The sequence below is a fragment of the Nelumbo nucifera genome, chromosome 3 (genome assembly GCF_055504915.1).
Source record: "Nelumbo nucifera cultivar China Antique chromosome 3, China Antique-T2T, whole genome shotgun sequence".
In the NCBI taxonomy this organism is placed as follows: Eukaryota; Viridiplantae; Streptophyta; class Magnoliopsida; order Proteales; family Nelumbonaceae; genus Nelumbo; species Nelumbo nucifera.
In genome coordinates this window covers 92,694,377-92,713,652 of record NC_142651.1, presented here as the reverse complement: position 1 = coordinate 92,713,652, position 19,276 = coordinate 92,694,377, and the positions used below count along the sequence as shown (strand labels likewise).

The window sequence follows — 19,276 nt, the reverse complement described above, 5'->3', positions numbered from 1 at the left end:
GTCCAGGACTACTGCAGCCCCTACCAATACCGGTGTACGTTTGGAGAGACCTATCAATGGATTTCATTGACGGACTGCGGCCTTCTAATAAGAAGTCAACTATCATGGTGGTGGTCAACCAATTGACCAAGTATAGCCATTTTGTGGCCCTATCACACCCCTACACGGCTTAGGTGGTCCCTCATGCGTTCATGGAGCACATCTTCAAGCTTCATGGGATGCCCAACAGTATCATGAGTGATCGGGATCCAGACGGGTAAATTGAGGTGGTAAACTGGACCTTGGAGGCATATCTATGCTGCTTCACTGGACAGAGCCTGCAAACTTGGACCAAATGGCTAGCCTTGGCAAAGTGGTGGTATAACACCTCTTACCACTCTACCATCTGCACCACCCCATTTCAGGCAGTCTACGGATGCCCTCCTCCCAACCTCCTCACCTACATTCCCGGTACCACCAAGGTTCAAGCAGTAGAAGAAGAGTTGAAGGATCGGGAGACGACGCTGATGAAGTTAAAAGAAAACTTAGCTCAGGAACAGGAAAGGATGAAGAAGCAGGCAAATCGATGGAGGACCGAGCGAGAGTTCAAAGTAGGAGATGAAGTCTTCTTGAGGCTACATCCGTCTCAACAGGCTTCTGTCGTTGCCCGCCACTCGCAAAAGCTATCAGCCAAATATTACAGTCCTTACACCATCACTGAACATATTGGGCCGGTAGCCTATAGGCTCACCCTTCCAACAGAAAGTCGGATACACCCGGTGGTTCATGTGTCATGGCTGAAATGCTCGGTTGGGGACCCAACTCGTATTCGACCTGAACTACCACCACTTACCCCTGGAGGAGACCTTCTTCCTTACCCGAAGGCAGTGCTCGATAGGCGTATGATAAAACAGGGGAACCGGGCAGTCACTGAAGTCCTCGTATAGTGGGAAGGGATAAGCCCAGCCGATGCCACGTGGGAAATTCTCAGCCAGATGCTACGTCGCTACCCAACAACATGTCTCGAGGACAAGGCATTTCCTGAGGAGGAGGGGATGATACAGGGCATTACCGCCTCACCGTAGCCATGTCAGCCACTCCGAATATTCCGCTCCAACCACCTGATCCTCCGTACAAGTTGTTAGTATTGCGCTGAGTGTCTCATCATTAATGTAACAGTCTCCAACCACCCATAATTATAAATGATTGAATAATGGAAGTGGATGATTGAACTTGCCTTATCATTAGTGTTCTCTTGGGTCTCGCTTCTGGCCATCCCCTTCAAGCGGTGATTCTCACCATAGCTCGGGGAAACTTGAGTCTCTCTCCCTGGCAATGGGAAGAGGTTCTTAACACTTTGTAGAACACATTTGTAATTTGATCTATCATTGCATCTCTACCATTAGTTTGGCAGTTTTGGTTAATGGGTAGTTGGATGATTGTTTTTCTCCTAGGGGGTTGAGGCAGATATACCCTCTCTCACCCTTATTTATTTTGGGTATGGAAGTTCTCTCACAGTTGTTGGAGTAGATGTTAGACTCTTGAGAACTTCATGGAATTCGGTTTGGTGGAGCAGTCTTTGGCTAAATCATCTCTTATTTGTAGATGACCTTCTTATTTTTGGCAAGTGCACCCTAAGAAAAGTGGAGGGTGGTAAAGACATCCTAAACCAATTTGGTCCATAAATCATCAATTTTATTTATCTCTAATACTCAGGGCATATTCGTTTGTCCTGATGTCTGACATTTGAAAGAGCAACAATTATATAAAGAGGTATATTGGTATTGGTGAACTTTTCTTTCATCTAAACTCTGAATGCCTAGAATGTTGTTTTGAATTTTGAATTTTGAATTCTAAATTCTAAAAATTGTCAAATGTCCATGATAGAGGGTGATTTGGCCCGACCTCATAGCACGAGTACACGTGGACATGACCTTGCTCAAGCAGTGACTCAGCGTGACAGTGCAACAGACGCCGCCGCAACTCAGTGGGATGGACTACTCGCCAGGAACCGCCTGGCCTGCACCTCCTCCCCGGGGCTAAGGCACCTCGGGCTGCCTCCATGCTCGGGGTCCCCTGACCTTTCCTAGTGCCCGAGCTCCTCCGAATGGACCTCGGGCCACTCTCAGACAGGAACACACCGATCCATTTCTAAATACCCTGAGGTGAAAACACTTCGGGCCAGACAGCTCGGCATAGCTGGCCACAGGCAGCTCGCCGCTTACAGGATAGCTCGGCGCAAGGTAACTCACAAAGGGGTAGTTCGGCATATTGCAGGGAGATCTCCTGCCCGACCACCGTACCCGACAAATCTGGGATAGCCACCATGTTCCTTGTTAGAGAGCGTCGTGCCTGCCACCTTTAGAGGGAGTCTTACACATGACAAGCACGAACCCTGCAATGACGACCCCGCGCGTGCCACCTCAGCTCTGCCTGTAATGGTTGTGGCAAGCTGACAGTGGCGGTTGTCCCTGCCCTGTCAGAGGCCAGTGGGCCTGATGCAACGGAACTCTATTATAAGGAGTCTATTCTCAGAAAACAGGGTATCTTCTTGATCACTTGCGCTATCTCACTCTTAGCTTCTATCCTCTCCTTGCTTCTTACACAAGAATACTAACTTAATCGTCGGAGCGTTCCCGCCGGGCAAACCCCCCAAGAATTCTTCTTCTTCCTCATCTCAGGTATCTTTCGGGAGCCACGTGAGTGCTAGCTAGGAGTGACCAGATCGTGCACCATCATTTGGCATCATCTGTGGGAAACGCTTCTAAAAGCCTTCCTCTAAACCGTTGCGGTTTTTTCTTCTCTAAAGACTCAGCACTTATGGCTTCCTCAAGCAATATCAGACGCAACATGGAGATGGATAATGCTAGGGAACAACCCCTGGTTCCCATGGTCCGCATTGGGCAATTCACCATTCCTCTCTTGGTGGACAGGGTTCCCAGCCTGAACGTGCCACGAGCAACGATGCCTGTGGGTGTTCCCATTCCTTCCTCTATTGAAACGACTTTTGCTGAACCGACTGTCGTCCCCCTGGCGACCAGTCAGAACCAACTTGACGATCTGATACAGTGCATGCGAACCATGCAAGCACAGGTGCAGCAGCTCCAGCAACACCAACTTTACCAGCAGCAAGTGTTGCACCACGTCTCCCAGTTCCACTACCAGCAGCAGTTCCCCCAGCTGCCCCAATCTCAGCTTCAGCAGCTGCAGCTCCCTCCTCAGCACCCGGCCTCACAGCGAGCTAGGTCTCGCCGCAAGGATGAACATCCTTCTTGCCAAGGAGAAGCCTCCCAAAACCCTCCTAAGAGCCATGCCTCCTCCCGCGGCAGACAAGAAAGACCGGCCACCCCGGTCTCACCGCGGGCAGTCAGGTCGGGAGGACCCCAGCTTGCCAGGTCTGCAACGCCCCAGCAGTCGTAGTTTGAAGCCCCGCTTCTGGAAAACCGGTTTGAGGCCTTGGCTACGGACTCTAAGTAGAACCCCTCTATCCGCAGCCATCACCAGCAACCCGAGCCGCTTCCCGCGCAAACGATCCCCGACAGAACGGAGGCAAACAGCACCAACGCGGAACCGGCAAAGAGATAGAGACACCACCGCCGAGCTCGTCGAACTACCTCCTGCAGCCTACCCGAGCTCAAAGTCAGGGAAGAGGTAAACTCGGGTGAACTTAAAGTTCCCCTCTTTTCTGTTCCCTCCCCCCTATCTCCCGAGCTCCTGGCTGTTCCGATGCCTAAAGACTTCAAACTCCCCCCTCTCGACAAGTATGACGGGTCAATCGACCCAAATGATCATGTGGATGCCTTCCAATCACACACGGCGCCAAATGATGGTGCGCGATCCGGTCACTCCTAACAGGCACTCGCGTGGCTCCCGAAAGGTACTTGAGATGAGGAAGAAGAAGAATTCTCGGGGGGTTTGCCCGACGGGAATGCTCCGACGATTAAGTTAGTATTCTTGTGTAAGAAGCAAGGAGAGGATAGAGGTTAAGAGTGAAATAGCGCAAGTGATCAAGAAGATACCTTGTTTTCTAAGAATAGGCTCCTTATAACAGAGTTCCGTTGCATCAGGCCCACTGGCCTCTGACAGGCCAGGTACAACCGCCACTGTCAGCTTGCCACAGCCGTTACAGGTAGGGCTGAGGTGGCACGTGCGGGGTCATCATTGCAGGGTTCGTGCCTGTCAGGTGTAAGACTCCTTCTAAAGGTGGCAGGCACGACGCTCTCTAACAAGGGACATGGCGGCTGTCCCAGATTTGTCGGGTATGATGGTCGGGCAGGAGATCTTCCTGTGATATGCCGAACTACCCCTTCGCGAGTTACCTTGCGTCGAGCTATCCTGTAAGCGGCGAGCTACCTGTGGCCAGCTATGCCGAGCTGTCTGGCCCGAAGTGTTTTTACCTCGGTGTATTTAGAGATGGATCAGTGTGTTCCTGTCTAGGAGTGGCACAAGGTCCATTGGGAGGAGCTCGGGCACTAGGAAGGTCAGGGGACCCCAAGCTCAGAGGCAGCCCGAGGCGCCTTAGCCCCGGGGAGGAGGTGCAGGCCAGGCGGTTCCTGACGAGTAGTCCATCCCGCTGAGTTGCCGGGATGAACTCGGTGGGACCTTCCCTCTGAGTTGTGGCGGCATCTGTTGCGCTGTCACGCTAAGTCACTGCTTGAGCAAGGTCACGCCCACGTGTACCCGTGCTATGAGGTCGGGCCAAATCACCCTCTATCAATCCACTTTAACCCCATATATGACAATTTTTGTTTGTCTATGTAATTCATTAAAAAATAATATTAAAAATTGTTGTCATGATTAATAATTAATTAATAACAATTAATAATTATTAATTAATTATAATAATTATTATTGAATAATTAATAATATTTATTAATTCATAATTCATAATTATTAATAATTAATACTAATTAACATAATACTTAATAATTAATTAACATCTAATAATTCATAATTAATTAAAATTTAATTTGTAACTAATACTAATTATAATAATTCATAAATTAATTAATAATTATTATTTTTAATCAATAATTATATATTTTTGTATTAATTAATAATTATTGTTAATTAATAACTAATAATTAACTATAATTATTATTAATTTATTATTAAATTTTTGTAATTCAATAAAGAAATAATTTTAAAAATTGTTATAATGATTAATAATTAAATAATATGTAATAATAATGATTATAAAAATAAGTATTAATTAATAATTTAACTCTTAATTGTAATAATTATAATTAATAATTAATAATAATTATTATTGCATATGAGGCCCTTGAGTTATAAGGAAGGAGAAGTGTTTTATGTTTTGGAAGTATCATTGAAAAACAAAAAAATTATGATTCATCCTTAAGAGATAAGAGATAAGAGGAAGTGAATGGCCATTTTCCTCTTAAAGTTGTAAGATTCCTCTTAATAGGTAAGAGTTAGAGAAAACGAACAGGCCCTCACAAAAGGATGAGGTTGAGAATTGCCTCTTCCCTTGTATCAAAATTATGAGGGCTATTTATTCATACTTGGGTGGACCTATATTTGTATACCAATCTAAGAGGGGAGGGTCGGAATTTCCTCATTGAGAATATAAAAAATAAGCTTCAAACCTGGAAAACTTGTGCCAAGTAGAACAATGCTTATCAAGGTTGTGTTTGGAGCCGATGCTATTTCCTGAGAGGTGTTTTTTGAGAAAATGTGTTGCATTGGCATGTTATTTTCTAAAAAAAAACATTTTTTCTATTTGGTATTGATGAGGGGTAATTTGGTCCTCCAATGATATGACAACACATGGCATTGTAGAACAGCAGAATGACACCTTGGCACCACATAAGCAGAACCCAAAAGCACTTCGAACACTTCACAATTGCATAAGCGACCTCGGCACCACCTCGGTAGGCTAAATTGCGAACAGCTAGGCAAGACCTCAGGTCGGTGTAAGAGGCAACATACTTCCACCGATTTGACATGTTTCCAGTTAGCGACCTGCCTGACATGTTGAACGACCTTTCCCTTAAGAAGGCTATTGCCTCAGAATTCCCCGAGATCACGACGCCACATAGGAAGAACTGGTTATCACCTTGCTTGCTTTGGGTGGGATTGGATAGACATTAACTGCTTACATGGAGTCCACTTCCAAGTGTGAAACCACCTCTAAACTAGACAGACCGGAGATCTTGGACACGTTTTGTGAGGCTCACGACAACTTGCCTATATAAGGGCCTCACCTCCAACCTCATAAGGTGTGCATGATTTAGCATTCAAGCTCTTTGTCTCTTGCTTTCTAGTTCTCAAAAAACTCCAATTCTTTTACTTAAGCATCGGAGTGCCCACGCCGGGTAAAGTAGTCTGGGTACTGGGTACTCTGATCCTCTTTCTTTCTTTATAGCTCGACCAAGCGACCTACATAGTTCGGCGTCTGAGCTGTCCGGAGCTTCCAAATCATGCACCATCAGGTACCATTGCTGTTGGTGCCACATGGATATTTTCCAATGCCATGTTAGCGTACTGTTTTGCTCAAACTACACCTTTCTCGATTTCTAAGGCATGATCTGAGAAAATATTTCTCCTTTGAAAAAAATTCATAATGAAACATCAAGCATTGTCTGAAAAACAGATTTTAGACATGGTGCTAATGTGGCATATTTTTCAAAGAAGCAACATCGTTCTAAAGCACCTACTAAATCAATCCTGAAATCCATTCCCATGTATCACATGCAAATCCAAATCCCTAAGGTGGTTGCATCTGAAATAATCTCTCTCAAGAGACTTTTGGTGCAATGGTACAATGGATTCAAAAAATGCTTATCTGAAGCATGGAACTCAGTTTTGCACCCAAAGAAGATTGATGGGTTGGGCCTTGTTGATGTTGAATGGAGAAACAAGTTTCTGCGAAGAAGAAAACTCCCTTTAAGTTAGGCTGTTAAAATCTAAATACCTCACTAATCATTCATTTGGAGTGTTATCAACCCTAAGGAAACACATTCCGAACCTAGGCGGGCTTACTTGACTCGAGAGATTTTGAGAAAGGGGTGTAAATGGATCGTTGGGGATATATGGTTAGATTATATAAATGTCTTATAAGATCTGTGGCTACCCACTGAAGTGCTTTTGTAATTCTGTTTGATAATACCTCTTCTAATTCAACTAGAACCTGGTAGGTTGCAACCTTCATCAACCTTTCTGATATGAGCTGATGGAGAGATCTTCTTAGACAGGTGTTCTGTGTTCACATCTACCACGGCTGATTCCATATTATTACAAGTTTGGCTTCCCCTACCATCATCTATTATGTTAGACTAGTTTGGGCCCCAAATCCATATGGTTGTTTCTCCACTACTTCTTGTTTGAAGTTATTTTTTATAATGGTCTCTGGATTCCTCTACTGGACATACCATTGGGGTGATCTTACCTAGAAAAATCGATCTGTGGAAGTATATAGAGAAGGATCTCACATTTATTTAGTAAAAGAGTTAAAATATATCCTAATTTTAGTGTACCATGGGTTATTAAAAATGACTTAAATATACCTTTTTTACCCTTATCTTATACTGTTTGAATGAAAAGATAATGTACCCTTCATTGACAAGTGAAGTAGGATAGTCTTCTACCTTGAGACACCACCTTCACCAGAATCAAACTCCATTGCCTTGTAGACATAAAAGGTGCCTACCTTCTTTGACATCAGGGTTCCGATGGCTACTGATTCTTGCAAATTTGAGGAATCTAACAATGAAACGATGAGAAGGGGAAGTCTTGATCGGTGGGAAGTAGCATGGTTTTTAAAACCGATTTGGAGATTGAACCGGTCAGGGGTCCGGTTACCGGGTCGAACAGTCCGATCGTTCGAACTGAATACTCGGCTCGTTCTAATAAAAAATTAAAAAATTAAAAAAATAAAAAAAGGTCAAAACTGTTGGAACGGTTTAAACAGTTAATCGCCTGATTCAGCGGTTCACTGACCAAAATCAATGATTTTATGGGAAAATTCAATTTTTGGAAAAAACGAAACTGACCACCTGACCGATTCCCGGTTTTTCTGGTCTGATCATCCGGTCCGACCCGATTTTGAAAACCATGGGAAGTATTCATTTTAGGAACTTCCTCTGTTGGCCCCTATTTCTTTGAGTGTTTAGGGTTTCAACTATCATCTGTTATCGTTATTGTTAAAGGGGATATATCTGGCAGGAAAGGATATACAGTTATAGCAATTTGAGGGATGGGTCTTCGTCGCTTGGGATGGAGTCGATTGAAGGTTTGAAGAAATAGTTGGGCTTCTTCAATTTACGATTTCAAATTCATTGTAATCGGTGTGCTGAATATTTGTTGTGAGTTTTGTGACACCTAAGAAATTTAAGGAAGGTGGTTCAGACATTTCCTCTAATGGGTCAGACCAGATCTGCTCCTCACACAGGGCGCTTCACTCGTGCCTCACACCCACATCGTGCCATGCAGCAGGGTGAATGTGCATGTGAGGCGCCCCCGTGTGAGGAGCAGATCCCGTTCCCTAATGGGTGGGTGTCATCCGTTTCTTTAAACCCAGAATTTGATTTGCACGAGTTAACTGGGCAAAGAAGGTCAAAATAGGACTTTAAAAAATTTAGAGGGTTCAAGTGATGTTATATGTTAACGGCTTAATTTTTATGTTTTATAATGGTGAATATCTTTTAAGTCCATTAGAATTAAGTCAATTTATAAAATTTCAAGGTATATTTTCACCACGATATGCTTACTAATTGTAGGTAGGGATCTCCTAAATTATGTTCATTCCAGATGAACGGTGATTGTGGTCCAATATAATTCAGAACGTAACCACAACTATACATAGGAAAACAATTATGAGGATTCAAAACTAATATTTTCATTTTGAAAAGGAGGTGGTAGGGTTATGGAGCATAACCACCACAAATCTTTGGAGGATTTATGACTGATTGTTTTTTTTTTTTTTTTAAATCACCCATAGGCGTCATATTTCATTCAATCAAGAAATTGATATAAAAGATGCCAAAAATGCCAGTAAGAAAAACCCAGAAACAATTTCTCAAAAAAAACAAAATAAGAACTGGATGAAGAAGAACATAAAGAATTTCTGCAGTCAAATAACAGTGAATAAACATCACCAACAAAAGTAGAAAGTAGAAAAGCATATCTCCAATCCACAATGCGAGCAAATCTGCAAGTAGAATTCCAAACGGCTGCCATTGACGGAAATACAACGAACAGATCTCACCATCATTTGCTGGAAAACCATGAACAGAATAAAACCTTAAGAAAACTCAAGAGGAAACCTTTCTCAAAACAGAGGGAGGGCGAGAGGAAAACAGAAAAAACCCAAGAAGGAGAAGAGCCCAGATGGGCGGCTCCCTTAAGCCCGAAGGAAGCCGCCCTCAAATTCCTTTGAGAGCACCCTAGGGTTTAGTTATTTATGACGGATAGACCTTTATGGACTATGATACACAACTAATATTTATCAAATTTCAAATGCTTGGTTGAGGTGTTTTAGCTTAACCTTGACTTGGACTCTCTAATAGTCTCATCTTTGAAATAACTTCAATATTACCAAAATAATCCTAACATATTAATAGTAGAAAATAGATTAACGGATCTATATAATTATGGGAATGTATTATAGCTTTGAAATAGCGAGACCAATTTTAATTGTTTATAATCAATAATAAGATTGTTCCTGTCTTCAATTTTAATTCATTCATTTATTCCTTGTTTCTTTCCCTTTTTTTTGGGATTTTGTTTCTACTTGGAGGTTATACCCTTTTAATTTTTTGTTTCCACTCGATCAGAATCTGTTTTTTCAGCTTTAATTAGAAGGTGATTTCATGAACGGAGAATAGCTGATGAGGTACTGCTTTAGCATATAAACGGTAGTGATCAATGGTAAAAGATCATTTAATCCTGGATTACCCACTGGATTCTTACTCAAAAGTTTTTAGGGTAGATTAATCAAATCAAAATACGTTAAGAAGATCTTGTTTCATGGACAACCCTGTCTTTATTGAATATCACTATAGCTTTAAACTGCATTTAATTTGCTGCTTTTTATAATAGGCTCTCTTTTCTTGGGGGTTCTTTGTGTAATAAATTGATAAACTTCTAGAAAGGGGTCAATGTGACAATATGTAATGGACAGTTATCCATTCTTATAGTCCTTTTTAATGATATTCAACACCATTAAATATCTTCCGATGTTAGATAATATTTGCCTCTTAAGGTGTAGATGGTAGGGGTTTACGGGTTGGTTCAGTTTTGGTCAGTTTATAAATGGTTAAATCAATTTAGCCAAAAATAATAGAAAATTGATCAATTCAGATTGAATTGAGTCAGATTGATCATCAATTTCATCGGTTTGATAATAGATGGAATGAATTGCTTTCGCTCTCTTTTTGGTTTCATCTTTATTTCTAGATGGATTTAGTTGTTCTTTGAATTTGCATCAATTGACATGAAAATACCATTTACAAATTATGGTTTTGGATGGAGTTGTTGAATTCATAAATGTATAATTTTATCCCCTTTTTAATAGAATGATTGTCTCTTTAGGAGAAATCCAAAATTCCTTTGAGAGCGCCCTAGGGTTTCGTTATTTCGCTAAATCCCAACACAATCTGATGCATAGGAGAAATGCTACCTTTCACTATTGAGTGCTTAGTATTAGAACAATGCTTAGGTTGTATTTGATACCATTGCCGTTTCTGTCGTAAACATTTTGCCATAATTGATACAAATTGGTGAAAAATATATTGTTAAAATCAGATGTGACCAACCAGTGTATCAGTTGGTAAGACTTCTGGCTAGTTGTAGCGTGTAGCCCCACAAAATAAAGTAACGTCACATGCGAGAGTCACTCCCATGTAGGCATGGACTTGATGCAATAACATTTTGCAAGTAAAAACTCCGCACACACTCTAAAAGTAAAAGTAGGGGTATCGTCTCACATTGGGAATTTATCTCTATGAATTTAAGCATTCTCACCGAGTAACAGTAGATGGATTGTGCGATTTAAAAGGTTAGTTTTTAACTTTTTATCTTCACAAAAGTGGGGGCCAGTTTTTCCAAACATACGATTGATTCGTTTAACCACCAACTTAGATTGTGGGTAACCAAAAAGATACCAATCTGACCATGGAAAATCGCCGTCTCATGTGAGAGGTTCCTCATTGAATCAGAATCCTCCAATTTGAACAGAGTAAAACATATAGCACCTACACCGTCCAGTAGACTCGGTTGGATTGGTTCGTTCAAATCTGAAATCTCTGAGCTGCCCTGCCGTCACCATTCATGCTTTTGGGCATTTAATAGGAGAAATATAAGTCTTTACCAAAAAAAATTAAGACAGAAAGAGAGAGAGAGAGAAATTCAAGTCCACATTTAGACATAAATACCGGAATTAAAGGGGCCCAAATCCAAACAGTAACTCCTCTCACTCTCTCTCCTTGGTCCTTACTCATCGCTCTATAAACCATCCTTTTAATCTTCTTCCTTTCCGAACATTAGCCCACTCTCCATCTGTTTTCTTCTCCATTGGGGGGATTGCAAACGGAGCGAGAGATGGATCTCCGGTCTCATCACTCCGCTGCCATTGCTGCTGCAACGCTGCTGTTGATTTGTCTTCTCCACCCCGCAAAGGGCAATGTTGGGCGGCTGGGCCGCAGCGTCGGTCATGGCTGCAATTACTTCGAAGGCAGTTGGGTGTTCGACGACTCTTACCCTATGTACAACTCATCACACTGCCCCTTCATCGAGCACGAGTTCACCTGCCTCAAGAACGGCCGTCCCGATCATCTGTACCTCAATTACAGATGGAAGCCCACTGCTTGCGACTTGCCCAGGTATCATTCTTTTCTTTTCTTTCCTTTCCTTCTCTCTTCCTTTCTTCTCTCGTCTTTACGCCCCACCGCTGCCCTACACAGTACATACAGTTACAGAATCTGCCTTTCCTTTTCTTGGCCACCGACTCCATCTCCGTAGGACACCATTTGTCCCAACATGTAGGGTAGTAGCTAGGGTACCCCTTTTCTTGGTGGGTTCCCTATCTACTGGCCCAGAAAAGATTCCGATCCAATGGCTTTCATGTAGTGATGATCCCAAAGGAAGGGTCCTTTCCCTTTTCAATGTCGTGTGCAAATGCATGTGAACCATGACATAGATTCCCTGTCATCATGTGGCAAGGAATCTATGTCACAAATCACATACATTCACGTTCGCCACTTGGCATTTTTTTATTGGTAAACCGAATCATCATTTCGGTCCAACCAGCCTCTGACTGGTCCAAAATTAAGAACCGTTCATTTGGAATCCTCCACATTCCAGATTGAGATTGGTCGATCACTGACCAGTGGATTGAGTGATAATATTACTTCGCCTTTTTTCAGTGCAGGCTGTACTTACTAAATGAAAAAACTGTTTAATACTTTAATGTTGTATTTGATGGTGAAGGTTCAACGGTGAGGATTTCTTAATGAGATTTAAAGGAAAAAGCATAATGTTCGTAGGGGACTCGCTCAGCCGGAACCAGTGGGAGTCACTGACGTGCTTGCTTCATACTGCTGTCCCACATGCCAACTACACCCTGCAGAGACAAGACTCCCTCTCTAACTTCACATTGCCGGTGAGTTTGGTCAACGATTCAATCAATTTCTGTCGGACAGATTGGCACGGGCCCACTTCCCATCCCTCAATTCCCCATCCAGCCAATGGACCCAAACAGTGGGTTGTCAATTTGGTTCATGAATTTGGATTAGATGTGTATATGTAATGTAAATATATAGAAATGATAGTCTTCCATTGATTTCCCTTGATAGGTCCATGATTTGGGAGACCGGCGAATCAACCCCCACTGTAGAACATTGTGGGGGCTGATTTGAACTCATGATTTGGAATCATGGAAATGCTAGGAAAAGCCTAAAGCTTTTTAGGGGCACTAACAAATGGAAACATAGACCAGTGTGTATTAACAAGACAGCCCTTTATATTGGTAGAGAGGACCTTTCATTAAAATTACGTAAGCTCCTCTTTTAAGGGATATGAATCATATAGCACTATATAAGACTGTTTGATGAAGGAAGGAAGAATATAATGATAATTGGATCCCAATCTCAGACCCATTTGAACTCTACCCAGAGAGTCTGTGAATAGTATTAGTAGGGTGCAAGTCGAGCAGGGTTAGGTCGGGTTGATCAACCCTAATCCAATCCGAACTGTTCAACAACCCCCAACCATAACCCTAATGGGTTGGATTCTGGCCCAATTCCTCTATTTTTTTTTTTTTTTTTGTTTTGTCAAATATTCCTATTTCCTGTGTTACTTCAATTTTAGGATTATTATGTGTAAAACAATATAGTTAGCATGTTTCAGAAAAATGACTTTTTTTAGAAAAATTAAAGTAAAAAAATACATAAATATATACATATTTGAATGCATAATTCTATATATAATTTTTACATGCATACATATATATACACACAATACTTCAATACAAAAAGAACATATTTATATAGATATAACAAAACATGTATTTATACATAAAAATATGAAATTAAATTGGGTTGACCAATAAATACCTCAACCCTAACCTAACCTAACCCGAAGTTAATCAGGTTCATACTTTTCAACCCTAACCCAAACTTTAACCCAATACATACCAACTTCGCTTTTTTGGGTTGGATTTGGGCTAAACCGGCCCAAGTTGCAGCCCTAATGAATAATAAGCTACACTTTAATTAGCACTGTTTGCTAAGAAATTAAACAACTTGATAGAAGTTTGGCAGGATTATGGAGTTTCAGTGCTGCTACTTCGTAATGTGTTTCTGGTAGACGTTGTAAGCGAAAAGATTGGTCGAGTTCTGAAGCTGGATTCCATCGAAGGAGGCGAGGCATGGCTAGGCATCGATATGTTGGTCTTCAACACATGGCATTGGTGGAATCGCAGAGGCAGCACCCAACCGTGAGAACTACGTACTCCTGGAAACCCCATTCACATATTCCCTTCAGATAGCATTCAACCATTCATTCATGACTCAGTTGGTGTGGTTTAATTTTCAGATGGGACTTCATTCAAGTGGGGAACAGGATTTACCGAGACATAGATCGTTTGCTTGCTTTCGAGAAAGCACTTATTACCTGGGCTGGATGGGTAGACGACAACGTTGATCCCACAAAGTCTCTAGTCTTCTTTCAGGGGATTTCTCCATCACATTACAAGTAAGGCTCTAGACACACTGAGCTGAGTAGCTAATAGCTAACTAATCGATAAATTAATTTTCATGTTTTCTAAATATACATATTGATGACTGAATTATCAGCGGTTCTGGGTGGAACGAGCCGAGTGTGAAGAGCTGCCATGGACAGACGCAACCTGTGAACGGGTCTACGTACCCAGGAGGTTCACCTCCGGCCTTGGACGTGCTGAAGAGTGTGTTGAGGAAGATGGTGAAGCCTGTGTACCTGCTTGACGTGACGGGTCTTTCGCTTCTGAGGAAGGACGGCCATCCGTCTATTTATGGGTTTTCTGGGCGAGAGGGAATGGACTGCAGCCACTGGTGTCTGGCCGGCGTTCCAGATACTTGGAACCAACTCCTCTATAATGCTCTTATACGTTGAAGAGATCATATGATATGAATTATTATTGTATTGATTAATTTTATATCAATAATAGAAATGGCAATAAGCTGAAGAAGCACCTTCCTTAGTGTTGATTGAAGCACATGAATTTCTCATTAGAAAGAGGAAATGTTAATGGCTAAGTGCAGCCTAAACACAGTAAGATGTCTTACTGATCTTCCTTTGGCAGGCCTGAGGGTTCTTCTCTTCTTGCAAAGAGAGGGATGGCAATTGGTAGATCAGCTCCTAATTAAGTGTCCTCTATGCTTTATCCACTCAAGTATGGGTCCTTAGCCCCTCACTGGACCCTTGTTCCTTGTCTACACTCAATTGAGAAAGGTGAATCTGTCCCTTACTATGGACCAAAACAGGGCCCACCTGCTAGGGAAAGGTGTCTCCCATGTAGTTTGGTGTTGAAAATATAGAAATGATTTAATGAATCAATCCATCTTACACATAAGATCCCAACCCTTATCTAAGCATGTTACATTCCTGGTACTACGTAATAGAAATTCATCTTCTTTAAGAGGGATGAAAGACCTCCAAGAGATTTCTCTCATGATGATAAAAAAATAATTTCATAATAATCTGATTAAGGGAAGAGTTACAACTTAAAATAGTCTACTGAACAACAATTGACTCTTAAAGATTTGGCCCCACCATGACCTATTATCAAATAACTGTTCAACTTAAAAGTTTAAGCTCTTAGATGAGGTCCTTGAATGGGGTTTTAGTCTTTAATATGCCCTTTCACACAAAAGCCTACTGGTCTAGTGTTTAATCTATATCACTCTATTATAATTAATTAAAGGGTTATTTGCTAAAATGCCCCTATTATTTCATGAATTTATTAAAACCTATCTTATAGTTTGTATTTTACTAAAACATCCCCTATACTTTGTAATTGATTTACTTAATCGACATTCTATTAGATGAAAGTGGAAAATGACAGTTTTAACTCTAATACCCATTCAAATAAATTTAATCAAAAGAAACTAAGAACAAAAATATCATTTTTGCCCCTAGTAAAACACAAACAACCACTATATTTCTTTATTTGGTCAATTTTCTTTTCTATACAAAAAAAGTGTTAAGGGTACTTTTGGAATAAAAAAATCATGTTTTCATACCCTTGAACATTTTCCACTCAGTTTAGGGGTACTTTTGGAAAAAACAACCATGGGTCCATGCCCCTGAACATTTTCCACTTAGTTTAGGTGATTGTGTTACTATTTTCAGATGGCAAAACAAATAATTCTTAATGAAAGGTCAATTAAGTTAATAGGTTGCAAACTAAAATGGAAGGATGTTTTAGTAAAATACAAACTATAGGGTAGGTTTAAGTAAATATGTGCAATTATAGGGGGTATTCTAGTAAATGACCCTTAATTAAATTTCAGATATAGGTGGGCCTATGCTTGTCTATGCATCAAGCCCAAATAGAATTTTACACTAACTAACTGCTTAAACTTTTAAGTTAGAACGATTCTTTGAGGCCCACGTATGACAATATCCAAACTCACTACACCCACTCCCTACTAAAAGTAATTACCCAACACAGACCCGTATTACAATGGATCAGGTAACCCCACTACCTACAACTTTCTTCTATCATGACTTTCATTACAATTACAACTTCTCAACTACCAAGACTATAGGCCCACTAATTAATGACTCAGCCATTAGACATGTAATAAATCATGGGCCATGACAGCCTTCATCGTGGAGGCAATTGGGCCCAAAAAAATTAAGACCTTCCAGGAGATGATGGAGACCATTACACCCAAGAAAAATGGAGAGGAAAAACGATTATGGGCATTGGTCAAATGAGAACCATTCATTTCGATAGAATTTTTTCTTGATGGAGAAAGAAATCATTCATTCGAATGGATAAGAGTATTATCCTATATATCAATGGATAGCTAGATTTATTATGTATGGTTTTAAATTGGGAGTATTAAATAGGCTAAGTTCGTTCTTATCATTTAAAAATTATTTTTCGGATAAACAATGAAGGGTTGCCAAGGTTGGAGATATGACACTGAATTGAATGAAATGATAGACAAAATTCATATAACCGACCCCATATAGTTGGACAAGGCTTAGATTATGATGACGATGGTTCTGCGTCAAGAACCAGATTCATTCTAGAACGGATTAATTAGCTGAATTTGATAGCCGTCTGTGGTATCAAGCATTTTGCCTCATGCTTAACCTATTTTACTACTGCACGTCACATCTGCACCCCACAGAAGGTGCCCCACATACACATCTCTGGGAGATGTTCTTAATACACGGTTGTGATATGCTGTGGGGCACAGATGTGAATTCATCCATGTTTTTGTTAATTCCTAATTAATGTCAAGGATTAAGCACTTCGTACTCATTTGGGAGGGCTTTCATGCAACGGCTTTTGGAAAGCCAATGTGACCCCCTTACAAAAGCCTAGAAGCTATATTTGCTGAAAAAACTGGTTTTAAATACTTTATAATGTACATTAATTATGAATGTTAAAAAAAAATGGGCGATAAGTTTGGTATTCACAGCTTTTAATCTCAAAAGATGATGTACAATAAGAAGAGACAACATATTTGGCTTAACTTCCTTCTCTACACCAGTGAGAGGTGTAAATCAGGCCATGTTGGGCCGGAATGGCATGGGCAGCCCGCAGGCAGAGCCGGGCCATGCTTCCCTCCCCTAGGGTACTTGAGGGGGTTGGCCCGGCACGGCCCACGGCTCGAGCCCGTGCAGGCCAATGCCAGGTCGTATCATGCTACAGGCCTGGGCCGGGTGTGTTGTGGCCCGTGTCGTGGGCCTGGCCTGTGTCAGATTGAGCCTTGGGCCTAGACCAAACCAGGCCAAACTACTTCACTTTCCTTAACTCCTTTGAGCTTTGGGAACAAATTGGAAAAATAAAAAATCTAACAAAGAAATGAAAAAAATACTTAAATACTTAATAAAATATAAAATGGACAACAAATTAGAAAAAAAATAGGAATTTTATTTCTTGAATTTGAACAACACAATTTTCAATGGATGAATGAAATATAGAGAATGGAATATAATATAAAAAAAATATAATGCAATTATAAATTGAAAATAAAAACTACATTATTGAAAAAAATACAACTAATATAAATAAAATTGAAAAAAAATTACAATAATTTTAAAAATTAAAAAAATTACAATAATTGAAATATTAAGTATACAAAAAAATAAAAAATATTGACTTTATCATTTTTCTTTAAGTTCCACCTCTACGTGCATCTTCATCTCCTTGATTTTCATCCTCTACTTCAAGTGAAACATCAGGTGTAATGTCATGCCCTCCTTTGTTTTGTAATTTATCCTTAGCATCCAACCAATCTTTAAGGTAAATTCACATCTTCAGAGTTCAGACTTTCATCATTCATGTAGGTTCTTGTTGTCCAACACCCTAGTATGTGCACTAAAACAAGACTTCGATGAATTGTAGACACCGGAGGGGTTAGTAGATCATGTGTGATGGCGGCAAGGATTGGATATTTTTTTTTTTCATACCTTCTCCATCAGGCAAAAATATCAAAACTATCTCATTCCTTCGAATTGCAAGAATCAACTAAAGTAAAAAAACTTGTTTGTAATAAAAGTTAAGTTCACTAAATAAACTTGTTAATGAAGTGGTAGTAGATTTATGCCTCTTATTTATTAGAGACCAAATTTTGTCTTTGCCACTACTAGAATTATCTATTTCAAAAGTGGAACTTGCAACTGTACAAGATTTCCTATGCCCTACCACTTAAGATTCATATAAACTATACATTTCAAATAATAAACCATTAATTTCTTATTTTTTATTTCCAATTTTAATATTCATATTTTCACAATATGATTCAAGTAAAACTTCTAAACCATCTTTCCTAATCCTAAGATCTAATATTGTATCTAAGCAATAAAGGGGAGAAATTTTCCCCCAATATATTTTTTTTAAATTTATTTTCCATTATTTCAATAATACTTTGAAATTGTGGATTTTTCCTATATTTTGCAAAATATTCACTAATCATAAATAATTGATTAACTAAAAGTCAACTAGTTGAATAATAAACACCCAAAACTTCATTAGTTGCATCATAAAAAATTATAAAAAATCTTTTATACAAATTGTCATTTCCCAGTCTTCCTCAAATATCATATCGTGTGGCATTTTTGCATTATAAAAATAAGTAAGAATTGTTTATAAGCAATACAACTTTCTAACATAGAATAGGTAGAATTCCATCTATGTTGAACATCTAATACAAAATGTTTATATTTTAAACCATAATTTTGACATAAATATTTAAATTCTTGTTTTCTTTTCTATAATTTTTAATATATATTATACAATTTCTAATTTTAAAAATATGGTGAGAAATAATATTTAAAGCATCTTGAATACATAAATTTAAGATATAACATGCACATCTAATATACAATAATTTACCATCTAAATATGGTTTTAATTGAGATTTTAAAATATTTATTGTTGAATCATCATTACTAGCATTATCAAAACTAATAGAAAAAAGTTTATTTTCAATTCCATAAATATGTAAAGTATTTAAAATACCTGTAGAAATAATTGGGCCAATATGTGGCCATTCAAGCCTAGTCAAACTTAAAATTCTTTTATGTAAAACCAGTTTTCATCAATAAAATTACC

The 19,276-nt window shown here is 39.8% G+C and overlaps 1 protein-coding gene across 1 annotated transcript; it reads left to right on the top strand.

Annotated features, from left to right (window-relative positions):
- Nucleotides 1–11,129: 11,129 nt before the first annotated feature.
- Nucleotides 11,130–14,685, top strand: LOC104609014 (protein trichome birefringence-like 41). The gene is made up of 5 exons (XM_010275182.2): nucleotides 11,130–11,822; nucleotides 12,430–12,601; nucleotides 13,761–13,936; nucleotides 14,035–14,193; nucleotides 14,295–14,685. Exons 1-5 carry the CDS (start codon nucleotides 11,542–11,544, stop codon nucleotides 14,590–14,592), a joined length of 1,086 nt encoding a protein of 361 aa, XP_010273484.1. The 5' UTR covers nucleotides 11,130–11,541; the 3' UTR covers nucleotides 14,593–14,685.
- Nucleotides 14,686–19,276: the final 4,591 nt, after the last annotated feature.

What these genes read in the sequence shown, in the direction of transcription:
- LOC104609014 (XM_010275182.2), top strand. Translation starts at nt 11,542, where the DNA reads ATGGATCTCCGGTCTCATCACTCCGCTGCCATTGCTGCTGCAACGCTG. An exon ending in TCTCTAACTTCACATTGCCG is followed by an intron (nt 12,602 to 13,760) that starts GTGAGTTTGGTC and finishes GAAGTTTGGCAG; the next exon opens with GATTATGGAGTTTCAGTGCT. An exon ending in ATTTCTCCATCACATTACAA is followed by an intron (nt 14,194 to 14,294) that starts GTAAGGCTCTAG and finishes CTGAATTATCAG; the next exon opens with CGGTTCTGGGTGGAACGAGC.